General features: G+C 48.9%; 2 protein-coding genes across 3 annotated transcripts in view; one reads left to right on the top strand and one right to left on the bottom strand.

Moving 5' to 3' along the window:
- STK33 (serine/threonine kinase 33) overlaps window positions 1-3,559 on the bottom strand; it is a 53,991-nt gene extending 50,432 nt beyond the window's left edge. Inside the window, exon 1 of one of the 2 annotated variants that reach the window (XM_073545207.1) lies at window positions 3,392-3,559. Coding sequence is in view for 1 of the 2 variants with exons in the window: in XM_073545206.1 (XP_073401307.1) it covers window positions 3,186-3,314 (129 nt within the window). In the remaining variant the exon portion in view is untranslated. Of the gene's footprint in view, window positions 1-3,185; window positions 3,327-3,391 lie in introns of those variants that run through there. The other variant, XM_073545206.1, reaches the window with a different exon arrangement.
- Window positions 3,560-3,638: 79 nt separating this feature from the next.
- The window catches only part of LOC141049057 (uncharacterized), a 33,094-nt gene continuing 24,727 nt past the window's right edge, over window positions 3,639-12,005 (top strand). Inside the window, exon 1 of the mRNA XM_073545172.1 lies at window positions 3,639-3,724. The gene's annotated coding sequence lies outside the window, so the exon portion shown is untranslated. The remainder of the gene's footprint in view (window positions 3,725-12,005) is intronic.

Raw genomic sequence — 12,005 nt, 5'->3', positions numbered from 1 at the left:
CAACTTCAGTGGAAGGAAAAGATGCTCAGTAGTGTTTGTAGCCTCCACATGCCTGTAGAACCTCCCTACAACACCTGGGCATGGACCAGATGAGGCAGTGGATGTTCTCCTGAGGGGTCTCCTCACAGATCTGGATTAAGGCATCCGGAGACGGGACCCGCGAGCCCATCCGGAGGAACTCTAGCTTTAGGCCAGGGTCCCACTAGCGAATCACATCTGCTGTGAGAGCATCAGATGATATATGCCAATGACTCTGCTCCTGCTGTGCTGCGAGCGTGCGCCCATGCTCTGTTATCACAAGAGAATTGGAGCACACCATCTCCTCTGTTGCCAGCATCAGCGGGAATCGCACTGCACTCAGGTGACATCCGAGTGTAGTGCGATACAGTCAGTGCACACTGGTCATCCGAACCCACCGCAAAACCATCACCGGCCGTCCACGCGCTCCATCCAACGTAGAGGAAACTTGCAACGTTCCAGGTGACAAACCAGCGTCTGAAGAGTAATAAGACCCACAAGGCGTCTAATAACCTCCCCTAATACACCTGAGTGCCCCCGCGTGTGACCCAATACAGCTACGGGTCAGAATTGCGTCTTATTATTCTGCTTCAGACGTTCGTTGCCAATCTCCTGTACGCCGTACTGTAAAAGATTCAGCTGGTGGACATACAGCCGGGGTGTTCATGGGACAAGAGACCGAGCACAGCCCACCGCAGACTCCCACAGACTGCAGCAGTGCTAGTCACAGCAGAGAGCGCCGCCGCACAGCGTGTTACACCTACATGTGCTGCGGTCCGTGCCGTGAACACCAGGAATGGCCACTCAGCCAGTCACTAGCCCCAGCAGTCATGTGGCATGCATGCACCAGGGACGTTGCGGTAAACGTGACGTCAAGCTGCAGGAGCGCGAGCACATCAGATCTCTGTACAGATGTGACCGGAGAGAGACACAGATTAGGTATTAGAAAAAACTTTTTGACAGTTAGAGTGATCAATGAGTGGAACAGGCTGCCACGAGAAGTGGTGAGTTCTCCATCAATGGAAGTCTTCAAACAGAGGCTGGACAGACACCTGACTGGGATGATTTAGCGAATTCTGCTTTGAGCAGGGGGTTGGACCAGATGTCCCAGGAGGTCCCTTCCAACTCTACGATTCTATGATTCTAGGACAGAACAACGTCCACAGCCTCCAGTGTCCGGCGATATGGTCTTGGCTCTTAGACATCCCCTTTAATCATAGTATAATAAAGAGTTTGGCAACTTCCCAACAGACTTTGTTTTCCCATCTCTGCTTGTCAAAAGGGAACAGGACCCGCACAGGGGAGAACAGGACCCGCACAGGGGAGAACAGGACCCGCACAGGGGAGAACAGGACCCGCACAGGGGAGAACAGGACCCGCACAGGGGAGAACAGGACCCGCACAGGGGAGAACAGGACCCGCACAGGGGAGAACAGGACCCGCACAGGGGAGAACAGGACCCGCACAGGGGAGAACAGGACCCGCACAGGGGAGAACAGGACCCGCACAGGGGAGAACAGGACCCGCACAGGGGAGAACAGGACCCGCACAGGGGAGAACAGGACCCGCACAGGGGAGAACAGGACCCGCACAGGGGAGAACAGGACCCGCACAGGGGAGAACAGGACCCGCACAGGGGAGAACAGGACCCGCACAGGGGAGAACAGGACCCGCACAGGGGAGAACAGGACCCGCACAGGGGAGAACAGGACCCGCACAGGGGAGAACAGGACCCGCACAGGGGAGAACAGGACCCGCACAGGGGAGAACAGGACCCGCACAGGGGAGAACAGGACCCGCACAGGGGAGAACAGGACCCGCACAGGGGAGAACAGGACCCGCACAGGGGAGAACAGGACCCGCACATGTCTTTACACTATTTAGTGTTGAATAAAAAAAAAAAATAAATAACCACTGAGGGGAGCACAGGGCTCCGTCCCCACAGACATCAGACTGCAGATAACGGACCCCACTGACGAAACAGGACCCCCACAGGCGCCAGAGCCCAGCCACAGAGGGCGCCGGACCCCCACAGGCGCCAGAGCCCAGCCACAGAGGGCGCCGGACCCCCACAGGCGCCAGAGCCCAGCCACAGAGGGCGCCGGACCCCCACAGGCGCCAGAGCCCAGCCACAGAGGGCGCCGGACCCCCACAGGCGCCAGAGCCCAGCCACAGAGGGCGCCGGACCCCCACAGGCGCCAGAGCCCAGCCACAGAGGGCGCCGGACCCCCACAGGCGCCAGAGCCCAGTCACAGAGGACGACGGACCCCCACAGGCGTCAGAGCCCAGCCACAGAGGGCGCCGGACCCCCACAGGCGCCAGAGCGCAGCCACAGAGGGCGCCGGACCCCCACAGGCGTCAGAGCCCAGTCACAGAGGACGACGGACCCCCACAGGCGTCAGAGCCCAGTCACAGAGGACGACGGACCCCCACAGGCGTCAGAGCCCAGTCACAGAGGACGACGGACCCCCACAGGCGTCAGAGCCCAGCCACAGAGGACGCCGGACCCCCACAGGCGTCAGAGCCCAGCCACAGAGGGCGCCGGACCCCCACAGGCGTCAGAGCCCAGCCACAGAGGGCGCCGGACCCCCACAGGCGTCAGAGCCCAGCCACAGAGGACGCCGGACCCCCACAGGCGTCAGAGCCCAGCCACAGAGGACGCCGGACCCCCACAGGCGTCAGACCCCAGCCACAGAGGACGCCGGACCCCCACAGGCGTCAGACCCCAGCCACAGAGGACGCCGGACCCCCACAGGCGTCAGAGCCCAGCCACAGAGGGCGCCGGACCCCCACAGGCGTCAGACCCCAGCCACAGAGGGCGCCGGACCCCCACAGGCGTCAGACCCCAGCCACAGAGGGCGCCGGACCCCCACAGGTGTCAGAGCCCAGTCACAGAGGACGCCGGACCCCCACAGGCGTCAGAGCCCAGCCACAGAGGACGCCGGACCCCCACAGGCGTCAGACCCCAGCGCAGCTAACCCCATGGTGAGCCACCTTTCAGCAATACGGGAAGAACCATGCCGGTGATCGGTGGCGCTACGTTTACGCTCCGGTGATTCCTGCGGCCAGCGCTGTGCAGGTAGAATGGATGTGGCGCAGGACTCGCCGCTCCTGTCCTACATAACGCAAGGTGTGAACGCGGCTCCGCACACATCCTGCCCCCTCACCTCAGCGCGACAGTCTCCGGGTCTCGGGGGCCATATGGGCTTCTCTGTCCGGAGACCCCCGGCTTCCCCCTTCCAGCTGAAGCACCGCAAATCACGTGGCCAACTCTGCCTGCTGCCCAGGGTTACCATGACAACCGCACAACTCAGGCTACGCGGCCTCTGCCCCGCGCCCCGCTGCCCTCTCTGCCCCCAGAGACCCCGCTTACCGTCAGCCCACCCGGAGACAAAGCGGGGCGCAGGCTGGAGACCCGTGATCTTTCACAGTGCCCGGACTCCTGCTAAAACTTTCCAGCCATCAGCGGGGAAAACAGTGAAGCTACGGAACGCAAGAAGGTACAAACTTGTCCCAATCCCGATACCTGGGCGGGGCTGAGAATCTCATCCATCCAATCATTGCCCTTACCTGAGAATGTGAGACCGAAGGTAGCCAATCCGGAACGGAGAGGCGGGGCTTATGTGTCTGACTGAGCTGAGGTAACTGAGAGGCGGGAAATGACGGAAGGAGGCAGAAGAAGACCAGTGTCACAGCTGAGGAGCAGGTATATAGCTGTACTGTCTGTATATACACTGTACACTCAGGATATAGACCCGTATATGAGGGGAGCAGGTATATAGCTGTACTGTCCGTATATACACTGTACACTCAGGATATAGACCCGTATATGAGGGGTGCAGGTATATAGCTGTACTGTCCGTATATACACTGTACACTCAGGATATAGACCCGTATATGAGGGGTGCAGGTATATAGCTGTACTGTCTGTATATACACTGTACACTCAGGATATAGACCCGTATATGAGGGGTGCAGGTATATAGCTGTACTGTCCGTATATACACTGTACACTCAGGATATAGACCCGTATATGAGGGGTGCAGGTATATAGCTGTACTGTCCGTATATACACACTGTACACTCAGGATATAGACCCGTATATGAGGGGTGCAGGTATATAGCTGTACTGTCCGTATATACACACTGTACACACAGGATATAGACCCGTATATGAGGGGAGCAGGTATATAGCTGTACTGTCTGTATATACACACTGTACACACAGGATATAGACCCGTATATGAGGGGAGCAGGTATATAGCTGTACTGTCCGTATATACACACTGTACACTCAGGATATAGACCCGTATATGAGGGGAGCAGGTATATAGCTGTACTGTCTGTATATACACTGTACACACAGGATATAGACCCGTATATGAGGGGAGCAGGTATATACCTGTACTGTCCGTATATACACTGTACACTCAGGATATAGACCCGTATATGAGGGGTGCAGGTATATAGCTGTACTGTCTGTATATACACTGTACACTCAGGATATAGACCCGTATATGAGGGGTGCAGGTATATAGCTGTACTGTCTGTATATACACACTGTACACTCAGGATATAGACCCGTATATGAGGGGTGCAGGTATATAGCTGTACTGTCTGTATATACACACTGTACACACAGGATATAGACCCGTATATGAGGGGAGCAGGTATATAGCTGTACTGTCCGTATATACACACTGTACACTCAGGATATAGACCCGTATATGAGGGGTGCAGGTATATAGCTGTACTGTCCGTATATACACTGTACACACAGGATATAGACCCGTATATGAGGGGTGCAGGTATATAGCTGTACTGTCTGTATATACACACTGTACACTCAGGATATAGACCCGTATATGAGGGGTGCAGGTATATAGCTGTACTGTCTGTATATACACACTGTACACTCAGGATATAGACCCGTATATGAGGGGTGCAGGTATATAGCTGTACTGTCCGTATATACACACTGTACACTCAGGATATAGACCCGTATATGAGGGGTGCAGGTATATAGCTGTACTGTCTGTATATACACACTATACACTCAGGATATAGACCCGTATATGAGGGGTGCAGGTATATAGCTGTACTGTCTGTATATACACACTGTACACTCAGGATATAGACCCGTATATGAGGGGTGCAGGTATATAGCTGTACTGTCTGTATATACACACTGTACACTCAGGATATAGACCCGTATATGAGGGGTGCAGGTATATAGCTGTACTGTCTGTATATACACACTATACACTCAGGATATAGACCCGTATATGAGGGGTGCAGGTATATAGCTGTACTGTCCGTATATACACTGTACACTCAGGATATAGACCCGTATATGAGGGGTGCAGGTATATAGCTGTACTGTCTGTATATACACACTGTACACTCAGGATATAGACCCGTATATGAGGGGAGCAGGTATATAGCTGTACTGTCCGTATATACACTGTACACTCAGGATATAGACCCGTATATGAGGGGTGCAGGTATATAGCTGCACTGTCTGTATATACACTGTACACTCAGGATATAGACCCGTATATGAGGGGTGCAGGTATATAGCTGTACTGTCTGTATATACACACTGTACACTCAGGATATAGACCCGTATATGAGGGGAGCAGGTATATAGCTGCACTGTCTGTATATACACTGTACACTCAGGATATAGACCCGTATATGAGGGGTGCAGGTATATAGCTGTACTGTCTGTATATACACACTGTACACTCAGGATATAGACCCGTATATGAGGGGTGCAGGTATATAGCTGCACTGTCTGTATATACACACTGTACACTCAGGATATAGACCCGTATATGAGGGGTGAAGGTATATAGCTGTACTGTCCGTATATACACACTGTACACTCAGGATATAGACCCGTATATGAGGGGTGCAGGTATATAGCTGCACTGTCTGTATATACACTGTACACTCAGGATATAGACCCGTATATGAGGGGTGCAGGTATATAGCTGTACTGTCTGTATATACACTGTACACTCAGGATATAGACCCGTATATGAGGGGAGCAGGTATATAGCTGCACTGTCTGTATATACACTGTACACTCAGGATATAGACCCGTATATGAGGGGAGCAGGTATATAGCTGCACTGTCTGTATATACACTGTACACTCAGGATATAGACCCGTATATGAGGGGTGCAGGTATATAGCTGCACTGTCTGTATATACACTGTACACTCAGGATATAGACCCGTATATGAGGGGTGCAGGTATATAGCTGTACTGTCTGTATATACACTGTACACTCAGGATATAGACCCGTATATGAGGGGAGCAGGTATATAGCTGCACTGTCTGTATATACACTGTACACTCAGGATATAGACCCGTATATGAGGGGAGCAGGTATATAGCTGCACTGTCTGTATATACACTGTACACTCAGGATATAGACCCGTATATGAGGGGAGCAGGTATATAGCTGCACTGTCTGTATATACACTGTACACTCAGGATATAGACCCGTATATGAGGGGTGCAGGTATATAGCTGTACTGTCTGTATATACATACTGTACACTCAGGATATAGACCCGTATATGAGGGGTGCAGGTATATAGCTGTACTGTCTGTATATACACTGTACACTCAGGATATAGACCCGTATATGAGGGGAGCAGGTATATAGCTGTACTGTCCGTATATACACACTGTACACTCAGGATATAGACCCGTATATGAGGGGTGCAGGTATATAGCTGCACTGTCTGTATATACACTGTACACTCAGGATATAGACCCGTATATGAGGGGTGCAGGTATATAGCTGCACTGTCTGTATATACACTGTACACTCAGGATATAGACCCGTATATGAGGGGAGCAGGTATATAGCTGTACTGTCCGTATATACACACTGTACACTCAGGATATAGACCCGTATATGAGGGGTGCAGGTATATAGCTGCACTGTCTGTATATACACTGTACACTCAGGATATAGACCCGTATATGAGGGGAGCAGGTATATAGCTGCACTGTCTGTATATACACTGTACACTCAGGATATAGACCCGTATATGAGGGGTGCAGGTATATAGCTGTACTGTCTGTATATACACTGTACACTCAGGATATAGACCCGTATATGAGGGGAGCAGGTATATAGCTGTACTGTCCGTATATACACACTGTACACACAGGATATAGACCCGTATATGAGGGGTGCAGGTATATAGCTGCACTGTCTGTATATACACTGTACACTCAGGATATAGACCCGTATATGAGGGGTGCAGGTATATAGCTGCACTGTCTGTATATACACTGTACACTCAGGATATAGACCCGTATATGAGGGGTGCAGGTATATAGCTGTACTGTCCGTATATACACACTGTACACTCAGGATATAGACCCGTATATGAGGGGTGCAGGTATATAGCTGCACTGTCTGTATATACACTGTACACTCAGGATATAGACCCGTATATGAGGGGAGCAGGTATATAGCTGTACTGTCTGTATATACATACTGTACACTCAGGATATAGACCCGTATATGAGGGGTGCAGGTATATAGCTGTACTGTCTGTATATACACTGTACACTCAGGATATAGACCCGTATATGAGGGGTGCAGGTATATAGCTGTACTGTCCGTTTATACACACTGTACACTCAGGATATAGACCCGTATATGAGGGGTGCAGGTATATAGCTGCACTGTCTGTATATACACTGTACACTCAGGATATAGACCCGTATATGAGGGGTGCAGGTATATAGCTGTACTGTCTGTATATACACACTGTACACTCAGGATATAGACCCGTATATGAGGGGTGCAGGTATATAGCTGTACTGTCTGTATATACACACTGTACACTCAGGATATAGACCCGTATATGAGGGGAGCAGGTATATAGCTGTACTGTCTGTATATACACACTGTACACTCAGGATATAGACCCGTATATGAGGGGTGCAGGTATATAGCTGTACTGTCCGTATATACACACTGTACACTCAGGATATAGACCCGTATATGAGGGGTGCAGGTATATAGCTGTACTGTCTGTATATACACACTGTACACTCAGGATATAGACCCGTATATGAGGGGAGCAGGTATATAGCTGTACTGTCTGTATATACACACTGTACACTCAGGATATAGACCCGTATATGAGGGGTGCAGGTATATAGCTGTACTGTCCGTATATACACACTGTACACTCAGGATATAGACCCGTATATGAGGGGTGCAGGTATATAGCTGCACTGTCTGTATATACACTGTACACTCAGGATATAGACCCGTATATGAGGGGTGCAGGTATATAGCTGTACTGTCTGTATATACACACTATACACTCAGGATATAGACCCGTATATGAGGGGTGCAGGTATATAGCTGTACTGTCTGTATATACACACTGTACACTCAGGATATAGACCCGTATATGAGGGGAGCAGGTATATAGCTGTACTGTCTGTATATACACTGTACACTCAGGATATAGACCCGTATATGAGGGGTGCAGGTATATAGCTGCACTGTCTGTATATACACTGTACACTCAGGATATAGACCCGTATATGAGGGGAGCAGGTATATAGCTGTACTGTCCGTATATACACTGTACACTCAGGATATAGACCCGTATATGAGGGGAGCAGGTATATAGCTGTACTGTCCGTATATACACACTGTACACACAGGATATAGACCCGTATATGAGGGGTGCAGGTATATAGCTGTACTGTCCGTATATACACTGTACACTCAGGATATAGACCCGTATATGAGGGGAGCAGGTATATAGCTGTACTGTCTGTATATACACTGTACACTCAGGATATAGACCCGTATATGAGGGGAGCAGGTATATAGCTGTACTGTCTGTATATACACTGTACACTCAGGATATAGACCCGTATATGAGGGGAGCAGGTATATAGCTGTACTGTCTGTATATACACACTATACACTCAGGATATAGACCCGTATATGAGGGGAGCAGGTATATAGCTGTACTGTCTGTATATACACACTATACACTCAGGATATAGACCCGTATATGAGGGGTGCAGGTATATAGCTGTACTGTCTGTATATACACACTGTACACTCAGGATATAGACCCGTATATGAGGGGAGCAGGTATATAGCTGTACTGTCTGTATATACACACTATACACTCAGGATATAGACCCGTATATGAGGGGTGCAGGTATATAGCTGTACTGTCTGTATATACACTGTACACTCAGGATATAGACCCGTATATGAGGGGAGCAGGTATATAGCTGTACTGTCTGTATATACACTGTACACTCAGGATATAGACCCGTATATGAGGGGTGCAGGTATATAGATGTACTGTCCGTATATACACTGTACACTCAGGATATAGACCCGTATATGAGGGGAGCAGGTATATAGCTGTACTGTCTGTATATACACTGTACACTCAGGATATAGACCCGTATATGAGGGGAGCAGGTATATAGCTGTACTGTCTGTATATACACTGTACACTCAGGATATAGACCCGTATATGAGGGGAGCAGGTATATAGCTGTACTGTCCGTATATACACTGTACACTCAGGATATAGACCCGTATATGAGGGGTGCAGGTATATAGCTGTACTGTCCGTATATACACTGTACACTCAGGATATAGACCCGTATATGAGGGGAGCAGGTATATAGCTGTACTGTCTGTATATACACTGTACACTCAGGATATAGACCCGTATATGAGGGGAGCAGGTATATAGCTGTACTGTCTGTATATACACTGTACACTCAGGATATAGACCCGTATATGAGGGGAGCAGGTATATAGCTGTACTGTCTGTATATACACACTATACACTCAGGATATAGACCCGTATATGAGGGGTGCAGGTATATAGCTGTACTGTCTGTATATACACACTGTACACTCAGGATATAGACGCGTATATGAGGGGAGCAGGTATATAGCTGTACTGTCTGTATATACACACTATACACTCAGGATATAGACCCGTATATGAGGGGTGCAGGTATATAGCTGTACTGTCTGTATATACACTGTACACTCAGGATATAGACCCGTATATGAGGGGAGCAGGTATATAGCTGTACTGTCTGTATATACACTGTACACTCAGGATATAGACCCGTATATGAGGGGAGCAGGTATATAGCTGTACTGTCCGTATATACACTGTACACTCAGGATATAGACCCGTATATGAGGGGTGCAGGTATATAGCTGTACTGTCTGTATATACACTGTACACACAGGATATAGACCCGTATATGAGGGGTGCAGGTATATAGCTGTACTGTCCGTATATACACTGTACACTCAGGATATAGACCCGTATATGAGGGGTGCAGGTATATAGCTGTACTGTCTGTATATACACTATACACTCAGGATATAGACCCGTATATGAGGGGTGCAGGTATATAGCTGTACTGTCCGTATATACACTGTACACTCAGGATATAGACCCGTATATGAGGGGTGCAGGTATATAGCTGTACTGTCTGTATATACACACTATACACTCAGGATATAGACCCGTATATGAGGGGAGCAGGTATATAGCTGTACTGTCTGTATATACACTGTACACTCAGGATATAGACCCGTATATGAGGGGAGCAGGTATATAGCTGTACTGTCTGTATATACACTGTACACTCAGGATATAGACCCGTATATGAGGGGAGCAGGTATATAGCTGTACTGTCCGTATATACACTGTACACTCAGGATATAGACCCGTATATGAGGGGAGCAGGTATATAGCTGTACTGTCCGTATATACACTGTACACTCAGGATATAGACCCGTATATGAGGGGAGCAGGTATATAGCTGTACTGTCTGTATATACACACTATACACTCAGGATATAGACCCGTATATGAGGGGAGCAGGTATATAGCTGTACTGTCTGTATATACACTGTACACTCAGGATATAGACCCGTATATGAGGGGAGCAGGTATATAGCTGTACTGTCTGTATATACACTGTACACTCAGGATATAGACCCGTATATGAGGGGAGCAGGTATATAGCTGTACTGTCCGTATATACACTGTACACTCAGGATATAGACCCGTATATGAGGGGTGCAGGTATATAGCTGCACTGTCTGTATATACACTGTACACTCAGGATATAGACCCGTATATGAGGGGTGCAGGTATATAGCTGCACTGTCTGTATATACACTGTACACTCAGGATATAGACCCGTATATGAGGGGTGCAGGTATATAGCTGCACTGTCTGTATATACACTGTACACTCAGGATATAGACCCGTATATGAGGGGTGCAGGTATATAGCTGTACTGTCCGTATATACACTGTACACTCAGGATATAGACCCGTATATGAGGGGAGCAGGTATATAGCTGTACTGTCTGTATATACACTGTACACTCAGGATATAGACCCGTATATGAGGGGAGCAGGTATATAGCTGTACTGTCTGTGTATACACTGTACACTCAGGATATAGACCCGTATATGAGGGGAGCAGGTATATAGCTGTACTGTCTGTATATACACACTATACACTCAGGATATAGACCCGTATATGAGGGGTGCAGGTATATAGCTGTACTGTCTGTATATACACACTGTACACTCAGGATATAGACCCGTATATGAGGGGAGCAGGTATATAGCTGTACTGTCTGTATATACACACTATACACTCAGGATATAGACCCGTATATGAGGGGTGCAGGTATATAGCTGTACTGTCTGTATATACACTGTACACTCAGGATATAGACCCGTATATGAGGGGAGCAGGTATATAGCTGTACTGTCTGTATATACACTGTACACTCAGGATATAGACCCGTATATGAGGGGAGCAGGTATATAGCTGTACTGTCCGTATATACACTGTACACTCAGGATATAGACCCGTATATGAGGGGTGCAGGTATATAGCTGTACTGTCTGTATAT

Source organism: Dendrobates tinctorius, unplaced genomic scaffold (assembly GCF_039654945.1).
Source record: "Dendrobates tinctorius isolate UK_male_01 unplaced genomic scaffold, ASM3965494v1 ptg000142l, whole genome shotgun sequence".
Classification (NCBI taxonomy): Eukaryota; Metazoa; Chordata; class Amphibia; order Anura; family Dendrobatidae; genus Dendrobates; species Dendrobates tinctorius.
This window is presented reverse-complemented; position numbering and strand designations above follow the sequence as displayed.